The sequence below is a fragment of the Ctenopharyngodon idella genome, chromosome 8, assembly GCF_019924925.1.
Source record: "Ctenopharyngodon idella isolate HZGC_01 chromosome 8, HZGC01, whole genome shotgun sequence".
NCBI classification, from domain to species: domain Eukaryota; kingdom Metazoa; phylum Chordata; class Actinopteri; order Cypriniformes; family Xenocyprididae; genus Ctenopharyngodon; species Ctenopharyngodon idella.
In genome coordinates this window covers 4,987,960-5,012,925 of record NC_067227.1, presented here as the reverse complement: position 1 = coordinate 5,012,925, position 24,966 = coordinate 4,987,960, and the positions used below count along the sequence as shown (strand labels likewise).

The 24,966-nt window shown below is 36.2% G+C and overlaps 1 protein-coding gene across 8 annotated transcripts in view; it reads right to left on the bottom strand.

Annotated features, from left to right (window-relative positions):
• The window catches only part of prdm16 (PR domain containing 16), a 256,289-nt gene that overhangs the window by 32,749 nt on the left and 198,574 nt on the right, over positions 1–24,966 (bottom strand). For all 8 annotated transcript variants that reach the window (XM_051904337.1, XM_051904344.1, XM_051904338.1 and 5 more), the window contains exon 4: positions 1,247–1,384. In XM_051904337.1, the coding sequence (XP_051760297.1) occupies positions 1,247–1,384 (138 nt within the window). The remainder of the gene's footprint in view (positions 1–1,246; positions 1,385–24,966) is intronic.

Genomic DNA, 24,966 nt, shown 5'->3' with positions numbered 1-24,966 from the left:
GTTGTTTTTATCTATTGTCTAAGTGGTGACATCTTGACAGCAGCAGGTCCTGTCCACATCTTCCTGACAGTAACATGTGACAGTGCTCGCTGTCTCTTCAAGCTTCTCACAGGATGTTCTTGATGGGGATTGTCTGCTAGTACTCTCAAAATAGGCTCATACTCATACTAAACTGTATCATATCCTATTATATGATACCTCTATTTTAATAACAACTACCAAAATAAGCACGTGATAATAAACTGTGCTCCTGCAATACATATTGACAACCTGCGTACATTTATGACTGCAGTAAACGCTCTGCTGCAATTCTAGAATTGATGCATTGTTGTACTGACATATTAGTCATGTACATCATAAACTGATTTATAAACGGATAGTTTTGGCCTTAGATGCTGATTGGTCAATTAAACTTTACAGACATATTACCATTCAAAACTTTTTGTTTGGTTTGGTAAGATTTTTTTTTTTTTTTTTTATGTTTTTGAAAGAAGTCTCTTATGCTCAAGGCGGTGGCATTTGTTTAATCACAATACAGTAAAAACAGTAATATTATGAAATATTATTATAATTTTAAAAAGAACTGTTTTCTAATTAAAAAAAAAAAGAAAAAAAAAGAAAATGTAATTAATTCCTGGAAGAGAAAATTTTCAGTAGCCATCACTTTTAGTCTTCAGTGTCACATGATCCTTCTGAAATCATTCTAATATGCTGATTTGCTGCTCAAGAAGCCTTTGTTATTATTATCAATGTTGAAAACAGTTGCTGTTTACTTTTTTGTAGAAATCATTATATGTGTTTCTTTTATGAATAGAAAACATTTATTTGAAATATTTTTTTTTTGTAAATTTGTAAAAAAAAAAAAAAATGTAATCAATTCAATGCATCCATGCTGTTTTAATATTTTAGGTATATTTAATAAGATTATGTCAGCGCTTTAGATTGAGCTGCATTGATATATAATATAGTCATGGCACGACCTCTCAGATCGTATTACTTAAAATAATCTAAATTGTCACAATTATTGAAAAATAACAATTGTCAAAATTATTTCAAATCAGTGTGTATAATAACTACTGAATTAACAAATACAATTAATGTAGGAAAATGCACTTTTCGCATTGTGCATTGCTCACCAGAAACAGTCTATACAACAGCTTTAGGGAGTAGACAACCAATCAGAGAGCAGGGATGACAGGAAAGAGACATGACAGACTGACAGTGACGGAGTGTGCTAACAGCTCACCTGATCTTCGCTGATGTGGCACATGACCAGGTTGTGCTCTTCATGGGAAGGAGCTGTGCGCACATATTTGAGCCAACTCCCACTGGCTTCCAGAGCCCCATCCAGACAGAACTTCACATTGCCCATGTTGTCCATTACCTGGAGACAGAGAAACACAATGCATTTTAAAGGGTGCTGTCATTAAAACATCTGCAGACAGTGACAGTCAACTATAATGATAAGAGACGTAATATAACAGACGTCATATAAAGGAGCAGCTAGGAAAATATGACGTAACAATTTATTGTGATGGTACACTTTAGACACTCTACTAATTATAAATAACTTTGCAACTCTCATTAGAGTATTAGTAGACTGTTAGGGTTATGGTTAGTAGAATAACTTGACATGTAGTTACAAGAATTTGGACCATCGACCCCATGATAGCATCTAAATTGGACCATCAAACCCATGATAATGCTGTTTATAATTTGTTATGTCTTGGGGTAGGAAATGAAAAAGAAAATCCACAAAAGTTAGTGGCAAAAAATATAGGTAACACTTAATTTCAATAGTCCATTTTAGACATTCTACTAACTATAAGTAACTTTGCAACTACATGTCAACTACCAGTCAGAATATTAGTAGTCTGTCTGCTTAATATCTGCTTATATGCATCAATTCTAACACTTTGATTTGATGGTCCCCCATCATTCTACTGACTACAACTTGTAACTTTTCAAATATATGTCAACTTATTCTACTAACCCTAGCCTTAACCCTAACAGTCTACTAATAACGAGAGTTTGTTGACATGTAGTTGCAAATTAATGAGTTAGTTGATATGTAGTTGCAAAGTAGAATGTCTAAAGTGGACTATCGGAAATATTTACTTTATCTGTAGTTGAATCTATTTTTTTCCTCTCTGCTCACATTGTTATATATCGAAAGGGTGGATTTAAACATTGAAGATGTCTTCAATTCTGTGTGAAGTCTCAGAGGCTCACGTTGATTAACTTTGGTTAACCTGACACTACTAGGGAAGTAGAGTTTGGGGTGTCTGGTTACTTGTCAAGGGAAATGGAGAGAGAGATGGAGAGACTGAGAGAGGCAAAGTGAGACAGGATGTCAGGAAATGACCGGAAGGAGAGCGGACGCTGTTCTCTCATGAGATTTACGGCGCTCTTTTGTTGATATATTACCCAGCAAAAGTGAGAAATGCCACTGAAAACTGTGGAGTCTCTCTTTGAAAACAGAAACTCTGTGTAAATGTTTGCTTCAGCTCTATGAAGTTGAAACCAAATATCAAGTGTGCCGTGAGCGATTAAGACAGAAACGGAATATCCACACAAGTAGCGTGAATCCATGCTAATAAATCTGTCTCTGGGCCCATGTTAGACCTGAACTCCAGAGTGATTATATTCCAGCACATTAACACTCACAGTGGGCTGTATTTGGAACATATATACAGATTTAAATCAAGACAAAGGAGTTTCATAGTCAGTTCAAATAATTTTGCAATCAAATATTTAATTTTGTGTTGTTTTTTTTTCTTTTCACAAAATTGCATTGTTTCTTACAGTACAATGTTTTTGTGAAAAATTCATCCTAAAAGGATTTTGTAAACATTTTTCAGGTAGGAATGCTTGTTAATGATTGTATGTCTGTACATTTGTGTGTGTTTGCACCTCTCAAATACACACATGCGCACACATGCACACACACGCTTTTAATAACAGGTCATTATGTGTACATGAGCCCTCAATTCTGTTTATTTTACACAAACTCACAAAATACAGATTGGAGAGATAATATGAGCAAGAAGGTGAATAAATATATGTGGAATTCGGAGTAAAAACTGTGCTGTGATCAGCTTAGGACAGAAAACTAATTCTGCTGAACTCTAAATGCTGCAATTTACAAATCATATGGCTTAAGTGATAATTTTTCTTGATAACACTTTTCTGGGAGCCCATATCCATAAATGCCCTATAATGCTATTCATAATGCCTTAAAATTAAAAAGCCATTCACTATGCTTTAAACACTGAAATGCATAACATCTTTTTATAAATAATGCAATAAAATTCCAAAACTATCAATATCAATATTTTAGGTTGAAATGTACAGTTGCAAGAAAAAGTATGTGAACCACTTGCAGAATCTGTGAAAATGTGAATAATTTTAACAAAATAAAGGAGATAATACAAAATGCATGTTATTTTTTATTTAGTACTCTCCTGAGTAAGATATTTTACATAAAAGATGTTTACATATAATCCACAAGACAAAAAAATAGCTGAATTTATTAAAATAACCCCATTCATAAGTATGTGAACCACTGGTTCTTAATACTGTGTATGGTTACCTGGATGATCTACGACTGTTTTTTTTGTTTTGTGATGGTTGTTCATGAGTCTCTTGTTTGTTCTGAGCAGTTAAACTGAGCTCTGTTCTTCAGAAAAAAATCTCCAGGTCCTGCAGATTCTTCAGTTTTCCACCATCTCTTGCATATTTGAACCCTTTCCAGCAGTGACTGAATGATTCTGAGATCCATCTTTTCACACTGAGGACAACTGAGGGACTCAAGCACAACTAATAAAAAAGGTTCAAACATTCACTGATGCTCCAGAAGGAAACACAATGCATTAAGAATCGGGGGTGAAAACTTTTGAACAGGATGAAGATGTCCAAATTTTTCTTATTTTGTTTAAATATACATTTTCTTCATTTAGTACTGCTCTTTGGAAGCAACAGAAGATACTTTCATGTTTCCCGGAAGACAAATTAAATACAATTTACCTTGATCTTCAAATTCCAAATGTTTTCACCCCCTGTCTATTAATGCATCATCACACTTACGAATGGGGTTATTTTAATAAATACAGCTATTTTTTGTCTTGTGGATTATATATAAACATCTTTTATGTAAAATCTCTTACTCAGGAGAGTATTAAATAAAAAATAACATGCATTTTGTATTATCGCCTTTATTTTGTTAAAATTATTCACATTTTCACAGATTCTGCAAGTGGTTCACATACTTTTTCTTGCAACTGTATATAAATATATACGGGAAAGTAGATATATAAATATATAAGGGAAAGTAAAAACATATCTTAATTCTGCGACTGGTCACCATTTGTAATCAACTTTTGCCTTTACTAACAGTCCTACATTGTGGCAAATGATTTTTAAACACACAAGTACTGCATGTGGCCTACCAATTAATATGGGCTCTTGAAAGTTGTATGCATAATAATTTTAAACAAAGTAGTAAAAATGTTTTTTTAAAATAGTTTTTAATGAGTATGTCAATTTTATATGTTTACTACCCAGTTATGAATGGTTACACCTTAACCAAGTATAATGCATTGGTGTTGATCATGTGTTAAAAAAAACAATCTTCAAATGGGTACCTGTGAATGGGGAAGTGTTATAATGTCTTATAATGGTGATTTCTTTATGTACTTGATAAATTACTGTTTCAGAAGCGGTGTTGGCTGTGAGAGAGCAAGACACACGTGTGAAGTTTGTTAAAGCTGGTTAGGGACACGTTCACATCTACTGCGGTCAAATACAGAAAGCTGAACAACACTAAGAATAATTCACCCATGTACACATTTCAAGTACCACAAATGAACAAGGATTTAAATCAAGATAAAGGAGTTGTTACAAAATGTTACAGTATCCCCAGATAAAAATGGGCAATTTCAAATTGTTTTTTAGGTTTCAATACATCTCATTTCTTTGCATTACACATATAAATATAAAAAAAAAAAATATATATATATATGAAAAAAGAATAATAATAATTTATGCGTTTCTGTATGTTGTTTTGGAGAGCTGAAACGATGTTCTAAAGTCGTACCCAGAAATTCTGGTGCTGTCGTTTACCTGTAAAGACTCCCGATGATATTATGCAAATTTCCAGCTGTCACTGAAATCTAATGAAACGTTGAAAAGAACAATACGGTACACTGAACACAAGCCCATTCATTCACAAATATACATATTCAAGTAAGGGTGAACTCATCTGTCTAAACAGACTAACTCCAGGTATCACTCACGCTTTATTAAACGATGAGAAACAGGTTTCTCTGAGGAGAGGTGGAGGTATTGGGGCTGTAAAAGGGTTTGCAAACACTGTTTCTCCAGGTGCAACAGTGATTTACACACATCGTAATAAGAGAAATATAACCTATGTATAAATTAGTGGTGTTTGCTATGGCATTTGAACAAACCTCTAACCCTAAGTATTCAACTTTGGCATGTTCATGTGCTACAAACAAATCATAACTTAAATTGGCTGTGGCTTTCTGAGGAGAGGTGTGCTTTTAGTTTTCAGACTAAATAAGATCAAATGATTTGCACATGGCGGATGATAGAACAGGTTAAATAGGCAAATCAGACTTACATGAAAGGATAGCAATCAGAACACCCAAGCAACTACATAGCAACATTCAGGCAACCACACAGGCACCCAGCCTAACTGATGTCATAGTGACACCTTGCTGGAAAACTGCTTTATAGATGAAATTAACTAATTTAATAATTGATGACCTATTTGATAACTGACTTCACCTGAACAATGACACTATTTTCTTTTTAGAGCTTCTTTACAGCTGAAATGAACTCTGTTCGCATCATTAAATCATTGTCCTTTTATCACTGTAAAGTTGCTGTGAAACAGTCTGTATTGTATAAAGCGCTATATAAATAAAGGTGCCTTGACTTGACTGTCCGTCCAATGGTGTAGCAATGTATGAAGCACCACTCACAAATAAGTCAACCAAGGAGCTTTCTGTTGGTCAATGTGGCAAATTCTTGCGACCAACTTGAACAAGAATGAAATCTGCATGGGGAACTTTTTCTTCCTCACGCAGAAGTACAGCATGTTCCTGGATCAACATCTTTGTTGATCCTGGAACAACATTCCAATCAACCAATCAGATTTGAGGGACAAGTTTACAGTTTATGTCAAGTTTAAGCTTACAACCAAGATTAGGTGCTCCTGCATCAGTGTTATTCACCTATCATTTCACGCTGATTTTAGGGATAACTTATGGGTAGGGTTAGGTTTAGGGGTAATGATATGATTAGGATTAAATTTTTGGACAGGAATGTTGTTCCAGGATCAACAAAATATGTTGAACCAGAAATGCGTGTAAGGGGCTGTTCACATCATGTCTAAAAACGTGTGGAAAACGTCAGCCGTGCCACTTTCTCCTTATTTCCAAAGCGTTCGGGAACTTGATGTCTGCCGTTGATAAGCAATCATGAGCCAAGAAGTTTTGACGAGGAAGTTTCAGCAAAGGATAAATGGATTTCCAGCCCTTGCATTAGCTCTACTACTAGATATATTTATGGAGATGAGAAATAAAAAACCCGCCCTGTACAACTATGACCAGCTGTTCGTCCATCTTGGTTGTTATGGAAAGGGCGAAGCTAATTGGTTGGTTCTTGTCACATGACCTGCAATGTGCTTGCGGCATTCCGAAAAGTTGAGATTTTTCCATTTCGCTGCGGTGTACATGTGCCTGGAATAAATGAGTGCACCGTGTCATGACAGTGTCGCTCTCTATTTGAGTGTCTACATTTAAAATAACAAATTGAACGAGCAAAAAATGCAACATGTGAACAGCCCTTAACTCTGCAAAATCAGGACGTGTCATAGCAACATTCATCAATCGCACAGGCGCCCAGCCTAACTGATGTCATACTGACACCTTGCTGGAAAACCATCTGTTATGTTGAATAAAGGTGCAGTGACATAAGAGGAATTTTGGTGAAATTCAGCAGAAAAAATAGGTTGACTGTCCATGTCAATAGTGTAGCGATGTGTGGAGCACAGCTTACACAGAAGTCACTATCAAACCAAGCAGATCTCTGTTGGTCAGTGTGGCAAATTCATGTGACCAACTTGAACAAAAGCGAAATCTGCATGGGAATTTTTTCGCCCTCACTCAAAACTCCAGATTGTGCAGATTCCTATTGAAATTATTGGATTTTGCCTGTGAAATTAGCAATGGTAAATGTAAGTAATCACACCTTTATGAACTAATACTGTACACTGCAAGCGAGCAGTGCGTTGCGACTAAACTTATCTCTCCCATTCTAATCTGTTAAGCTCTTTACAATACAAGCATGCAGACGTGACATGATACATTCAAATCCAGGGGCGACTTGAAATCAGGTAAGGTTTTTCCTCTTATCTCACTCTCCCTTCTAAGTTTCAGGCCCATTTTCTCTCTCTTTCTCTGCTCTCCCAAAAGTTTGAAGGGTCAAATACCAGAGGGACGGCTCTCGAGTCTGCTTTGGGGTTAAGGAGCCCCTCTGTGCCTTTTTAAGAGCCCAATTACTCCCATCAGGTGTGAGGAACTGCCTTTGCAGACGAGCTGGTACAAAAACACACACACATGTGCCACGGGGAGTGTTTGAGTCACAAGGTGAAGAATAAGTGTGCTAAACAGCTTGAGCCAAGCTGTATTTCTAAAATGTCGACACCTTCACAGGCTAAATGGGCATAAGTGAGTAATATTACGTGATTTTAGTTGTGCTGATAAGTCTTGTAGCTGAAGAAGAATAGAAAGAATGAAAGGAAAGAAAGCATGGCAAGACTGGGAGAGCGAGATGACCTCTGAACTCGACGTGGAGCTAATCAGAGACAGAAAGAAGGGAGACAAAGACAATGAAATAGACAGAAACTTAACTAACCTGGTTTCAGGTACACATACACACCCAACCAAATGATGAATGCAAACAGTTTTGTTGATTATAATGGGAGTGATTTAGTTTTGATGCCATTCTTTATGGTTGTTTATAGTTTCCAAGTAATGTTTCAACTTGCCGCATTATTATAAAATTCAACAGATGTGCATAAATATTTTACAGTGGCTTTAAATGTGGCTCATCCAGTCATACCGAATTGCTTTTTAGCATTACATATTGTGAAGACTGTTTCTGCACTGCTGTACATATACACAGTTCTGTCATGAAACTCTAGATGGCGCAGGCTAATAGGTCCTTCAACTCAACCTGCTTGTAATCACATTTTTATCTATAGGGCACAGCTGATTGGTTCCTGCTATATACTATATACTTGGGTAGCATTTGCCTTAGCAGTGCAGCACGCTTTCAGAAACCCTCCACCTTCCCCAGCTCCACCTGTATAGATATGCTATGGGTTATTCATGTACGCTATATTATACAGCAGCAGCATGTCTTACTTGCTCAGCAGCAACAGTATTGCAGATCTATTCCGCCAAGACCAAACATATCAACACTGTTATACCCATTACCATGCCAAACACTCTGAGAGTTGTCATGCCAGAAATATATATATATATATATATATATATATATATATATATTAGGGCTGTCAATAGATTAATATTTTTAATCACAATTAATCACGATTAATCACACACTTATCGTGAAATTAAGCATACACCATTTATCTTGTTTAACATGTCCATTTTGCCATCATTGCCTATAAACAGCAAAGTAAACCATCAGATTGAAGTGTGATTCTCACAAAACTGTATTTTTCAGCTTTTTTCAAGGTAAATTTAGATGTCTTTCCAAAAAACGACACCAAATAACCTAATGATATTATTTTATATAATTCATACATTTATGTAGGCACCAAAGCACCCATAAAAAAAAAAAAAAAAAAAAAATCACAGCAAAACAACGTTTCAGAATTCACAGTGTATAGTATGTGCAACAGCAAAGAGCTTGTTTACATCTTAGACAAGTCAAGTTGTGATACTGAACAGTGGCCTGTTGCACAAAGCCGGTTTCAGTTTCTACCCAGGTAAGTTCAAGATTAGTTTGAGCAAACTCTGTTTTTTTCGGGCTTATGAAGGTGGATTGGTTTTTAGCGGGTTTCACTGCTATGGTAACTTACGCTACACGGCTAACCTGCTCCGGAGCAGGTTTTATTCTGGGTTAGAGATCGCAAACCAAAACTGGACCAATCAGCTCTGAGTAAAGTGACATGTATCTGATGCAATAACGCCACTCCCCTTGTATCTCTCGCTCCAAATTAAACCAGTTTATAGTGAAAACATTTTAGAGACAAAATTGCTAATCTTTTGCTGCTAATTATTTATTATATTTATATTATATGAATTATGTATAATTCATATAATTATTATAATAATTGAATTAATATTAAACTTTGCTTTTAAATTGATATAAATATAATACAAGCATTGTATTATACAAGTATATAAAGCTTTTAAACAAATTAAGCTTATGTGTATTAATTTGAGCTCTTTGTGAAACTAATATAAATTATTATATTATAAATTATTAGGCATATTTCTTTGATTCACATGCATTGATATAGTCAGATATTTTCTTTCAGCTGCCTTCTCAAACTTTCACTTCAGCAGTGTTAATTCCTGCCTTGTAAATGCATTTAATTTCATGATATTTTTCAAAACCATCACTTAATCATCAGAAGAGACGTGAATTGCGTGGCTCTCTCGCGAGAAGTGAATCAAACGGACGCTCTGCAGGTTCTTTGTGATTGGCTGTTTGTCGCATGTGTCATACTTTCAGGTGCACACGCTTCAGAGTTAATTGCAAACTCTGGATTAAATCGGAGTTGACAGAGAAAGTTTATACCGAGAATTGTGCAAAAGCTGATCCTGATCTAAACCAGGTTGGATTTATCTGGATTTGTCAACTCTAAACCTACACTGAAACTCAGAGTTTGTTTAACTAGCTTCATGCAACAGGCCACAGGACCACATGGAGACTCCAAAAAACCTAAACCAACCACCTTGACCTGCATATATACGAAGTACACAGCAACATACACAGGACAAATCCAAACATTATCCTGAATGTGTGTGAAAACAACATGAATGTACTGAAATGTGACTGTGCATAAATACAATGTGCGATCAGTGCATCGAGAGTGCTCATACATGATTTGTTTGCCCATCAATATAACGGACTCACGCGTGCTTAATGTACAACTGTCACTTCAATCGTCTTTACTTTGATTGCAATCCTCATCCATCAAAACTTTCATAGCAAGAAGCTGATTTGCTTTATCCAGCCAAGAAACATAGTTTTCATATCATCTGGCTATACAGTGGTGGGATGCTTCAACGTTCCGTTCAGACAGGAACAGCGCGATGCGGGAGGGCTCGCGCTCTTCAGATACAATGACAGAATATGACAGAGTTCGTGTTTTAAAGCGAAACAGACACTGGAATGAATAATTCTCTCTGCCATTTCTGATATAATCAGCATGGACTTTAAGATCATCTAACTGCGTGACGTAAACTACATTATGACGCAATTTCACATGCTTCCGTAATTTTTTGCGTTAAATATGCATTAAATTATTTTAACGCGTTAAGGATTTCAAATTAATCGCATGACAGCCCTAATATATATATATAAACACACACACATACACACCCAAAACTATTTGACTAACAACAGATATTTTGAAGAATATTGGGAACAAAACAAAAAATGTTCCACAGAAGAACGAAAGTCATTCAGCCTTGGAACGACATATGAGTAAATTATAACAGAATTTTAATTTTTCACTCTGAGGACTTTGGTTTCAAGTTCTCCGATTCAAAAGTGGGAGCGAATTCCTTTTCAGCACAATAGCACTGCATTGTCTACTTCAGTTATGTTCTGTTTAAATATGACTCCTTTCTATGCAAATGTGGCCTACTGCATATTGTGTCTATATTAAGAGTGCGTTGTTTGCCTGTAATTTATTTCAAAAGAAATGTTTGTGTACATTTTCTAATGATAATGGCAGCAATAATTCATGAAATGATGGGGGAGAGTGCTATTTCTGCTGATGATCCAGATGTGCGATGCAGTCAAACACACTTTTGGCATTTTAAAGAGCCAATTCAGGTGTCTAGATTGCAGTGGTGGAGTGATGCTGCACAATCCCTGTAAAGTACACCAGAACAAAGTGGTTTGCTGGATCCTCCACAACCTAGCATTCACAACCAACATGTAAGATGGGGATTTGTGCGTTCAGTGTGTTTGCACCATCGCCTAATTTGCATAATTCCCTTAGTGAATCAAAAACAATGCTATTATTGGGCTAAATTCATTCTTGGTGAATTCCTCCCTCGTTTTAATGTGTGTGTGTGTGTGTGTGTGTGTGATTTCCTCCCTCCGTACAGAAGCCCGACAGGATATATGATAAGACGGACCCTGAATTGAACACTTTTGTTTCTCACAAAGGGAAAAGAGGGAAATTCCCCTACAAACCCTTTTAAACCGGCAGCTGCACACACACATGCAGTCCACCTTTACGCTATACAGCTCCTCAACCTGCATGACTGATGTAGTGTGCAAAGTGAACATCTCATAAAACGTCACCTGCAGTCAGGCCTACATGTACCTGTAACATATCAATATTTTACAACGCCAGCAAACGCCATTTCTGCAGCCATATATAACCGGGGCCTGCAAACGACTGAAACGCAAAGCATTCACACATTATTCATAGTAATAAAGGTCTGAAAACATGTTGAGTTTCTTGTTGTGGCGCTAAAGTTGAAAAACCGTGAAAGTGGGTCAAAGCACTTATTTAAGTGCGAGTGTTTGCAGAGTTTGGGTTCTTGTGAAGTGTTTCATTGATTAGGTGTTGTGTGCACTGCCGAGAATAAAATCGCATTGTGTTGAAAGTTCTTATCTCTCACCTGTGTATGTATTTATGTGAAGCAGGGTGTGTGTGTGTAATGTTCTCGAACAGCCCTGCTTTACCCTGTGGTGGTTTTCCATCCTAAACCACAGTGAGGAGAAGTTTACTTTTTTCACATACAAGATTGATACTGAAAGGACGACATTAAGACACTAATTTTCAAATATAGCCTATATTCAAAGGTTTGGGGTCAGATTTATTTTATTAATTAATTTTTTTTTTTTTATAATAAATTAGTCCTTTTATTCAGCAAGCATGCAATTATTTGATCAAAAGTGAAGTGAAGACATTTAAAATGCTACAAAAGATGTATATTTGCTGTTCTTTTGAACTTTCTATTCATCAATTAATCCTGAAAAAAGTGTCAGTTTACACAAAAATACTAAGCAGCACAACTGTTTTCAACATTGATAATGGTTTCTTGAGCAGCAAATCCACATATCAGAATGATTTCTGAAGAATCATGTGACACAGCAGATTGGCTGCTGAAAATTCAGCTTTGCAATCACAGGAAAAAAAAAAATTACACTTTAAAATATTTATGCAGAAAACAATTTTTTTAAAATTGTAATAATATTTCACAATAATACTGTTTTACTGTATTTTGTGATCAAATAAATGCAGCTTTGGTGAGGATAAGAGACTTCTTCAAAATAAATAAGATGTGCACAATTACTCAAAATTCACTAAAATATGTTTGAAAACCAAAAATACCCACTATCCATCCAAGATGATGGCATTTTTTGGAATGACCACTTCTGCGATCCACTCAGGAACAGTAACCATGTCAAATTATTCTCACATCTAATATTTCATTAGCCTAACTGTATATGATATTGTAAATATGTTGGCACATTGATATAAAATTGACCTAATCCATGTTTATATTCTATTCTATTTAAATATGAAATTTTATTAGGCCTTTATTTGAAATTCATTGTCCATGTATTGATAATTAGACATAACATAAAAGATTTCTTAAGTGCACAGCCGTCACAAACGTCTCAGGCGGTGTCTGTCCTAATTCAGGCTCAAGCACTTCAGAAATGGGGGACGCTGAGAGAATTCTCTGTGCTTGTCACCCTCATTGTGTAAAACAGGAAGGCTTAGCTGACACCTCTGTAGAGAGCGGCCCAACACAATGGCTAATGCAGTGACACAAGAACAAGCATACACACACTCGGTGCTCATATCCTGGGGAAGTGTGTGTGTGTGTGTGTGTGTGTGTGTCTGTGTGTGGTCCTGGTAAACCCTACACTGTGAGGACCAAATGTCCCCACAAAGAAGTAATTTTAAATAGAATATACAGTTTGTAGTGTAAAAATCATTATGTCTATTAAAAGTCCCCATAAACCACAACATTACTTACTGTTGTTGTGGTGTTTTGTTGGTCTGTGTGCCACAATAATGGGCTTACTGGACTGAAGCAACTTAGGTTTACTTGATAATCCATACATAATGTTTATTCCTTATGTACAAGGAATGTTTATTTGTAGTTTTGTACAATAATCTCAATCATCATTGTAGTGCATTGCATTATATATTTTGTCCCCCACAATCTACAGTAAGTATTTAAATATCATCCTACCAAGATTCATTATTGGGAGATATATAGTGACAACTGGTAATTATATGGGATTTATGTAAGTATCGATAAACTGTTATGAAGCAGAATTTAATTGTACTTTTTTGTCCATATAAATATCAGCAACTGCACTAAATTGTATATTTCTGCTCACTTTTTTCCCTCCTCGATTATAAGCCTCATCATGCTATATGAGCCATAAAAGTCTGATGTATTATATATGATACTCAACAAAGAACGGATAAGCAAACGTTTTTGAAGTATTTTGTTTAAAGGTTCAATAAACTGCTCCATTAAAAAAAAAAATCGGAGTATTAATTCATATGCCGGGCTTTACAGGGTTAAGAAAATCTGAGTGTGGTTCCCAGGCTGTTATTAGGTTACTAATGTGTTCTTTATTGTGATGCTATGTGGTTGCTAGGGTGTTTTAGATGGTTGATAGGTGGTTTCTCATTGGGGCAAGTCAAAACTGCCCATAAAAAGTCTTTATAATAGAGATTCTCTATGATATGATGCACGTCTAAGGGTTATTTTTACTGTTTTATCATCTGCCAGGTTAAACTTTTAGATGGTGAAACCGAAGCAGAGAAGGCAATAAAGATGGGAAGTGAGCGTCTGGCAGCTAGAGGGCAGTCATGTACGGGGGCCGTGGAGACTGGGGACGGACAGAAGAAAGGTCAAACACGTCCTCTTCCTTCACACTCACTCTCCATCCTCTCACACTCAAGTCGGCTGCTCCATCAGTTGACCTCCGACTTTAACATGTGTCCCCATGCTGTAATTAACAGCTCTGGTTAGAGTTCATTAAAGTCAGATCCAGGATCAGTTTCCCATAATCAGATTCTTATCGCACACATTACGTCTGGAATCCAAAACTGGCCACGGATCAGAGGAGAAGCACACCTCGTACAACAGCCACTTTTATTATGCTGAGTAGGAAAAAAAATCCAACACGGTGTGTAAGGTAATGCAGAGTCACATGATGCGCTTTGAAACAGGGATTGTACATGATTATTCTGTGATTAATTTTTTCCTTCATTTTTATTCTTTTTGCTTATGGATTTTTTTTTAATAGGTTGAAAGGCATGGAACACATTTAGAACATTTTAGAACGTATTTAACTAATGTAATATGATGCATTGCATAGTGAATATTTTGCCGGAAATCATGTATTGTGATTTTTAGAATTTAAGTGGAGGTTTAGATTCAACTTAAACTAATTTATTTCAGTTAGTTGCCAAATCCTATAATATTTATTCCCAGCTTTCATTTAATTACCGAAAATGATCAGACTTGTGATTTCAGCAGGAAGATGTGAAACTAGAAAATCCCATATATGGAGGGACCAGAATCTCACTTGTGGTGTTTTTTGAGCTATTAAGAATCTACCTAGCAACCACCCAGAACACCCTACCAACTACATAGCAATGCCCTGGTAACACCCAAGAATAAACAAATTTACATTTACATTTTGACAACATAATGAAAAGCTATCCTTTAAAATGCATTCACTGAGGAATCATGAGCAACAAGACCAAAGAACGTGTTAAAAAAGCTCAATTTGATTCTATATTGTCTTTAAAGTTCCACCTCAGGCTAGATAATTTGCACTTTTCTACCATTTCAGAGGGCCAGTGGGTTATATTTATACATATGGCAGTTTCTTGACATTGGCGCGCCCCCCTCCAGCCCTCGCCCAGACAGACAGACACATATACACACACTCATGTCCATTCATTATACCTTATCTAGCCAGGGCTAACCTGCAACCCTGACACAGGATATCCTGCTGCCTTCATTACAGTGCCAGAAGTCATTACTCCACGTCACACACACACTCACGCAGCCGTACACCTCCTAACTCTTTCAAGCTGCCTCCAGACGCACGCCACACACACCAATGGCAAAGCTAGCATCAAAGTCAACAGTGTAGTCTGGGCTGCCAATGAGGTGAGACAGAACAACAGCCATCTCCAGATTGACAGACAGACAGAGAAGAAACATTATTAAAGAGGAAGTCTCACTCAATTTGTGGTCATAGTAAGATAATAGTGCAGTGATAACGCTTATGAGATGAAGATGTGTGTTTGTGTGTTTCCCGATGGACAAATCTTGGTTTACTCTCTTAAAAATGGGTTCCAATAGGGGGCTGCCAATGAAAAACCATTTTTGGTTCTCTTAAGAACCTTTCTTTTCTTAGTGTGGAGAATGTTTAAAAAATAATTTTTTCCACTATAAAGAACCTTGAACCTTATACAGAAATGGATATTAAACTTGGTTCTACATGGAACCACAAATGGCAATAAAGAACCTTTATTTTTAAGAGTGTACATCAAATTTGGAAGTCGTTTCATTTGGATTCAAAGGGATAGTTCACCCAAAAATAAAAAAAATCTGTCATCATTTACTCACCCTCAAGTTGTTCCAAACCTGTATGAGTTTCTTTCTTCTGCTGAACACAAAAGAAGATATTTTGAAGAATGTCAGTAACCAAACAGTTGATGGGCCCCACTGACTTCCATAGTATGGAAAAAAATACTATGTAAGTCAATGGAGCCCATCAACTTTTGTGTTCAGCAGAAGAAAGAAAACTTGAGGGGGAGTAAATGATGACAGAATTTTCATTTTTGGGTGAACTATCCCTTTAAGTGCACTGCTGTCTCCTGTCCCCACTGTTCTGATAGACAAGACCCGGTGGAGAGGATCCGACCCAAACCGTACATTTCAGAGGGATAGAGAGAAAAGTCCAATAATCCTATTTTATTAACTTCACTGGACTTGGTTGGATGTGCGTCTAAATGTGTTTGTGTTGCCAGATCTCTCCTGTCATTCTCACCCCCTCTCTCCAAAATCAATCCCAGACATGTATCAATAAAAGTCAGGCCACTGCTGCAGTCTGCAACCACAAACCATCCGTACGGTTCAGGCAGACAGCAGCAGCTCTGCTCATCAGCATGTACTCTGTGACTATCACAACGCCCGATGAGTAATGACTTCACTTCACTGGCTCAGCCCAAAACACATCTGCAAGTCCTGCAAAAGAATGTTTGCTGCCAGTGCAATGCAGATCCAAACCCTTACAGCCGTACGGCTTCTATCGAGTAAATGCAATGTCATGGAAAGCCCAAAACAGCTTCCTTCTGTCAAACAAGTTTATGAAATTTCTCCAAATGTGCCCAGAACTGTTTAATGAGACCTTCTTGCACCAAATACATTTTGTTTTGGAGAACAATTACAGTGGAAAAAGAAATTACAGAATGTTTTAACCATGTTATTTGAAAATTAATTTCACAATAACCATCTAGTATAGCACATGACAACAAAATTTGTAAAGCAAGGGAAAGTTTGAAACTCTCACCAGAATTAATTCACAAAAAATGGAAAATGAGCCACAGCACAGCTAAAATAAGCAATAATACAATAATAGTGAAATATAATACAAAATATTAGCCATAACACAGCACAAAAAAAAGAAAAAAAAAAAAAAAAAAAAAATCACAGCCAAAAGGAAACCACAATACAAAAATTATCCATAACATAGCGTTTCCATTATTCTATTAAGAGAATGGAAATATATGTAAAAACCACAAAAGTGGTAAAACTGCTGGAATTTAAATTATATTTGAAATCTTCTGCAAATTTGAATCTTTTTTAAATTCTTTAAATTCTTCTTTATTTAATTTTTTTTTATTTATTTATTATTATTACAAATATTTAGTTTTGATTCATTTGGTGTTTTTCTTCAACTTCCATTGTGCTAATATAGTTGTTTTCATTGTTGGTTAAATTTGTTCATTTCATCTTTCATGCTTTTATTTTATTTTTTTGACTAAAATTGTATTAATTTATTGTTTGTTTGTTTGCTTGTTTGTCACAGGCTGCATTTATTGGATCAACAATGTAAAAATAGTATTTTTTATTAAATATTATTACAATTTAAAGTAATAGTTTTCTATTTTAATATGTTTTAAAATGTATTTTATTCCTGTGAAGGCAAGGCTGAATTTTCAGCAGTCACTGAATCATTCAGTGTCACATGATCCTTCAGAAATCATTCTAATATGCTGATTTAGTGCTCAAGAAACATTTCTTATTATTGTCAATGTACAAAACTGTTGTGCTGCCTAATATTTTTGTGTAAACCGTTGTACCTTTTTCATGTGCTTTTTTTTTTTGGTCATTTTTTTGACTTTGCTCATCTTAATTCATGAATCATTTACATTCATAGTATCCATTGGCAAAAATTGCATGAATTCTGTTCTTTGTTGTACTGGTTACACCTACAAAACAGCATCTGGAATACCTCCTCCTACACACACACTAAAATGTTTGTGGTTTAATCAGGTGTTTGTAGGTGGTGCGTAGGAAAGCCTGGGTGACGGGGGTACAAAACCCCCCCACCGGAGGGCCATATCAAGAGTACGTCTTCTTCACACACACCCAACACCCTCTAATACCCCAGTGACTGGCTCACTGTTTGGGTACGTAGGGCAAAACTTTCAGAATTTACTACCTGTTTCCCCCTGTGCTGTCATTACGGATGGAACACACAACACAGATGTACCATTACGTACAATAATAAGAGCCATTACCCACACACACACCTTTGTAAATCTGTGAGGAGTCATAAAATTTATTAGGAAAACCCCCTATTCTGCCGCTATGCGCATATGTGGGAATGTCGAGCTGCGGTTTGTGTTTCGCCGTCATAATTTCTGTGACTCCTCATCTTGCGAGGGCAGGCTCTGGTTAATTAAAAAGCGGGTGAGTCTGGCTGGCTGGCCGGACGCTCTCGTAAAAAACACATCTGGGCTGCGATATGATTGGCGCAAGGGTGGGGTGGTGCTTCACTGCCACTGTTGAGAGTACGAGCGCTTTGATAGTCCCACTGTCACTCTGAGAGTGAGACAGAACTGTGATAGATTACAGACGTACAGTACATGCACAGAGACACATGCAAGATGGCCTGTTTCTCTCAACCATAGCACAGCTGCTGCACACACAAATGTAATCATTACACAGGGCTGCAAATTATCATTTGCATGGTAAATAAAATGTATCACTGATAAAATAAGATTTGGTCACAATGAAGGACAGAGTGCTGCAAGGATGACATATTTCTGTTGGCTACAACGAGTTAGCATTTTAGCACTTCCGGTTCCATCGCCCTATAGTCAATGCGTTTTTTGAATGGGTTTTTGGCTACAGGGTTTTTGGCCTAAAATGGTTAACACAAGCTCAATATATTTCTAAAAGATATTCTACAACATAAAATACATCAGTAATACCCTCAAGCTTTTGCTTGTCTTAAAAAAGGTGGTTGCTAAATGGGACAGGCAGCACTGTTCAAAACAGAGAAGGCAATTCAATGCTCTGCAGCAAGTTCCATGAGAAAATAAAGGGCATGTAGATTATACATAGATTTAAATTGATTCACTAGTGAAAAGTAGTTTCTTTTAGCCAATATTTGTTTTCTGTTTTATGCTTATAGTATCTTATCATTAGCTTAGCAACATGCTAATGTCAAATCAGATGCTTAAAATGAGACACACTAATGTACTTGTTCCCTCATATGGAAGCTTGTTTCCGCCATGAAATAAAAAATAAATATGGCAATTGTGACTTTTTATCTCACAATTCTGACTTTTTTTCTCACAATTTTGAGTTATAAAGTCAGAATTGCTTGATATAAAGTCAAAATTGTGAGTTATAAAGTCAGAATGTCGTGATATAAAGTCAGAATTTCATTAAACTCGCAATTCTGAGAACAGACACAATTATAAGGCACAATTGCGAGTTTATATCATGCAATTCTGACTTTATAACTTGCAATTGAATTTATATCTCGCAATTCTGAGGAAAAAAGTTAGAATTGTGAGATATAAAGTCAGAATTGCGTGATAAAAACTTGCAATTGCAAGAAAAAGTCAGTATTGCGACTTTATATCTTGCAATTCTGACTTTATAACATGCAATTCTGACTTTATATCACGCAATTCTGACTTTATAACTCGCAATTCTAAGTTTAAAACTCGCAATTCTGAGAAAAAAAAGTCAAGAATTGTGAGATGCAAACTCACAATTTCGAGAAAAAAAGACAGAATTGTGAGATGTCACAATTACCTTTTTAATTTTTCTATTTAGTGGTGGAAACAAGCTTCCATACTCTCAGGATGCTGCCTTAGAAGACAACCCCTACTCTACAAGTTTACCCGGTTGAGGAACAGGACCTTAGAGAAGGTAGAGTAGAACTTGAAAACAGTGGAGCGACAGCCGTAGGACTCATTTTCCTGTCTTGACCCGTCCTCTTGATAGCACAACGGCTGGTATGTATTAAGGTTTGACAGCACTAGGCCCCCATTAGACAGCCAGACAGATTCCGCTTACAGAAAAACGGCCCATTATCAAAGACACTCAGATGGAAATACAACACTGATGGGAGGAGGAGTGGAGAGGCACAGGATGGGCCCCTGAATACTCATTTGGTCACAGTGGTCAAAAAGCCCAACCACACAAACTTTCTCAAATACCCTCAACTGCGTGATTTACGGTATCGTTCATGACCATTTCAATGAGAAATGAGTTATGCTCTGAAGTTTAATACTTTTTAATAGTTATAATAACTTGCTATCTCTGGATCATCCACTAGCTTTCGATAAAGGGCCAAGTAGGCAGTTTTACGCAAAAAAAAAAAAAAAAAAAAACCTAGTGGTTTTGCAAAAAAAGAGATACATTTCAGACTGCACCTCTATAATGAAACCCCCTGTATGTAATTTATGGGTCCTCGTTAAGGCCGGCTCAGGAATGGCACTATTGCATTATGCTTTCCTTCTTTACTGGCCAGCTTTGGAAGTCCGCGTTTTACAGCCAAGCTTTATGATATGTATTTAGGGCAATTAGGGTGGAGATATATTGACTCATTACGACAGAGCAGGTGCAGGGGGAGAGAGAGTGGCATGTATATAAATGCCCCACGAGGGGATTGGAGTCCTGCTCCGACTGCATAGAGACGCCACAGAGCGTGTCCTCTTGCCTTAAGAAGTCCAGGGGGCCATTGCAGGATTTCATCTACGCCACAACAGGGCCACATCGCCCCTTGTTCTCATTTAATGCCCGGTCTGGGCACTGGATCTGTCATGCATTTGGTCATAAAGTCTAGTAGGATTGGGACATTAAGGGCTGAAAACCAGATCAATGCTTGTAAATTTCCTGTTAAATATACAAAGAGAAATATGTGCAATGTAGTGCATGTTAACAAGAGTGTAAAAGCAAGTTCTAGTCTTGAAAGGTTCAATTGGAATACAAGAATTCTTTTTAAGAAAAGAGCTTGATTAAGCACAAAAGTGCCACACTGTAATATACATTATACATAATAAATGTAAAAGAAATTAATCAAACCTAATAATTCATTTGAAATCATTTTAATGTAATTGTAAAAAAACAAAAACAAAACAAAAAAACAACTAGTTCTGCATCCAGTTATTATTAGTTATTAATACATTTGGTTATTTTGCATTTTTATCAATTTTTGTGTAAAATGTCTTAAAATTTGGCAATCTGATTAAGTCAAGAAAGAACTTAAAAATTAAGCTGATATCTATCCATTAGATTTTAAATTAGATTTTATTTTTATATTTTCTGTTTTCATTGGAATTTTAGATTTGTTTGCAAATGTAGTATGCAATCCAGATATTCCATGCATACCAAAAATGTACATATTGTGCACATTTTATAGTAATAAGAGTACTATGGTAGTATGCTATTCCAAACATAACCTGTGAATTTTTTTTCCCTCACTCTAAATTGACCTTTTTTCATTTGCATGCCTCATCATAAGATCAGGCCCATTATAAAATGAGTACATATAGACTCTGATGGCTAAAGCACTAAACTAAATGACTCTTAACTGTGAGCACACACTGACTTTGAATAATGAGGCTAATCACGGCTGTGCCCCCCACATGGCAAGAAGGAAAATGTGCCACACATGGGGTAAAATGACACGGCTTCTCTAATTGTGGCCAAGGACTTCAACAGAGATCTGCGGCCGTTGACTTTGACCAGGGAATGACATCAGTCGGCGCTCATTGTGGCCTCTTCAACATTTTCATGACTGGATCTTGAAAAGAAATTCATACGCCAATTACGATAGCCAGAGCTTCACAGAGAGAATTTAACAGAATGTGAATATTGTACAAATTACCAGACCAGCGTTCAATTTAAACATCAAGAGCAATTGAACACGCAGAACTTACAGCAATCAAGAAAAGAGTCAATTGCGTTATTCAACCCGAATTGATCAGAGCAGTGTCTTGGATTTCACTTATATGACTTTTGTTTGCCATGTTTCAGATACCTTAAACATCATAGTCTCCTCATTTAGTTTAGTTTTGTTCAGAAAGATTCTCCAAAAGATCTAGTCTAGTGGCACAGAAATTACACCTCTACGATCAACATGCTTTTAACTGGCCAACTAAAACCCAATGACTAAAATACTTCTATATTTCTTTAATATAAGCAAATAGGGCTGAGGGTAGAGAGATTGAGAGAAAGAGAATTTCTCATATACGAACAAAAGCACTGGGGATAAGGTCATTCACAGAATTATTATTTAGAACAAATTAAATGATAAATCAAATTCTGTTGACACAGAACACTTTGTTTGATTCTTACAATAACACATTTTCAATTGTGTTCATGTCATTTTTAGATGACACCCAGCTAGAATTAGAGGTCCAATTCTCACTAAATAACTATTAACTATGACTTTTTCCTCAATTAACTCCTAATTACTGCTTATTAATAGTTAGTAAGGTAGATGTTCTAGTTGTTAAGTTTAGGTATGGGGTAGGATTAAGGGATGTAGAATAAGGTCATGCAGAATAAGGTATCAATACGTGCTTTATAAGTACTGATAAGCAGCCTATATACAAGTAATATGCATGCTAATAAGCAACTAGTCAATAGTGAGAACTGGACCATAAACTAAAGTGTTAATGAATTAGAATTAAAATTAAAACATTATTAAAACCAGACATTCACTGAAAACATGAAATATAGACCCATGAGCTGGGCTAAACTTTTAAAGCAGCCCTTGAATTAACCTTTAGCAGACTTTTTGGTAATGGTCTTTTTGTTACTCCAAGGTAGGAGACAAACTCTCTAGCAAGTCACTTAAATTTGTAGATGTTTCAGGTGTGGGACAGTTCTCTTCCTAACTGCTGAGAAGAAAGCCTAGGAAAAGCTCCCTGGCAAGTGATGGTACTGGGGCAGTACCCTTTCAAAATGTTCTAATATGTACCATTTAGGTACTAATATGTTCACTTTGGTACCAATATGCACTCTTCAGGTACCTTTTAACCACCCTAGTGAAACTTTTGTACATTTTTTTTTTCCTGAGAGCTTCTCGGATCTTCTGCATGTGCTGATCAGTCCAGTAGAAGCCATTTAAACTCAGCTGAAGTAGAATGTGATCTAAAGGTTAAAGGTGTCAGTATGTGCTGTTTAAGCCTGTAAACTCTTCTTATGTTAATATTTCTTGGCCCTTTGTTGTATTAAAAAAAAAAAAAAAAATTCTTTTGACATCATGTTTATGCGTTTTCAAGAATTTTTTTTATCTGAAGAACTGTTCCAATTGCATCAAATTCCTGTTATTGTCGGAAGAACTCAGCTAATGAAAAAAGTTGCATTGTTGCCAGCCTTTCACAGTTTTCAAGCCTCACAAACAACAGTGCTAGTCCTGCACTTGTCTAGTATTAAAGTAATGCGAGATATTAAGAGATGCACATGCAGCAATAATAATGACATCACAGGGAAGAATGAATTTCTCTGACATTACCTTGGACATAAAACAAAGCCAATTCCTAGAAACCATATTACAGTTCATTTTTAACTAAGCTTTTCTTCAAACATCAGTGAGGTAATGTTCTTCATCAGATACATTATCTAACAGTGTTTGGAGACTTATTTTAAGATTTGGTGGACAGGTCTCTTGGGGTGCTATCAAAAGTGTAAAAAAAAGACTCCAGCTAAAACGTGAATTTTCAAAAAGGAAACGTTCTGAACGCATACTGGGAGCACAAATGTTAAAAATAGAAAATCCACATGTTGCTTTCTTTCTAGGAGACTTCTATTTCTAAAACACTTTAATTTAATTTTTATGGAAGAAAAGAAGACAGACAGACAGAAAATATGAAAAGCCCAATAGCATTAACAGAAACAGTAAAAATACAGAAAAACCAATTACATTACACCTTTAACACACACAGACACACACACACACACACACACACACACACACACAGACACACACACACACACAGCTAAATGCAAGCTCATATTTTAAACAAATACAGCTAACCACCTCTGCTGGTTGGCATTAACAAACTGTCTTTCCCCCTAAAACTAAGCTTGGTATGTGTGGTTTTCCCTTTCCTCTCTCTCTCTCTCTCTCTCTCTCTCTCTCTCTCTCTCTCTCCATTCTTCCCATTTTGAGGGCCTGGTAGGATTAGCCTCAGAAATTACAAGCCAGCGTGAAAAGACCGTGAATTAATATCCAAAAACTAAAAATTATTTGGGTGGAAGAGGCTGGGGTAAAACTTAAAAATTACGTTATTGCTACCAAAAAAAAAAGAAGGCATGTCATACAGGTAAGTCTTGGGATATGGCTATGGTACAATGAATATTTTGCATGCTTTCAAATATGACTGAAGGTTTAGATTGCTTCAACCAAAGCATTCCTGACATTACTGCAATCATGCATTTTAAACAGTTTTATACAAATTCACTTTCAATAATTCAATGTATACATTTTGTTTGATTGTAACCAATGACCTACCTAATCTTAGCCCCTTGTTTTATTTTATAAATTGCTTGTTTTATAAAGTATGTCTTAATCCATTAAAATGCTCTTCATCAAATATAAAGTAGCATTTGATTCAAATTTGGAGACGTTGCAGTAGTATTGCAATCTTTTTTTTCCCTGAAAAGCAAATCTTTTAACCATAATAATGGTGAATAAGACTGTGGTTTGATTTATTTTCTGATCTTTGACAGACATATGACAAAGAGAGAGCGAGAGAGTGAGACAGAGAGAGAAAGAAAGAGAGAGGGGTCCCAATTATTCCTTAACTGAAAACAGACAGAAAATCTCCAATTCCAAACAAAAATTTACAGGCATACTCTGCGGCATACCTGCTCAAGATCAGACTGGATCTATACAATCAACTTCCCAAATATTTCAAAGCCAGTGCAATTTCTCAAACTCAATTTGTAAATTTGTAGTGATATAGAGTAAACAGTTGAGTCAACGCTGGCAATCGCATCTTCCTGGTGACGAAGAAGTGTTCAATTACACCTCACTTGGAGTTTCAATGAGATGGAGGATTTTCGAATGCACCTCATTGATGCTAATTATTCAAGACATTTACTTTTCAGTAATATGATTAGCCTG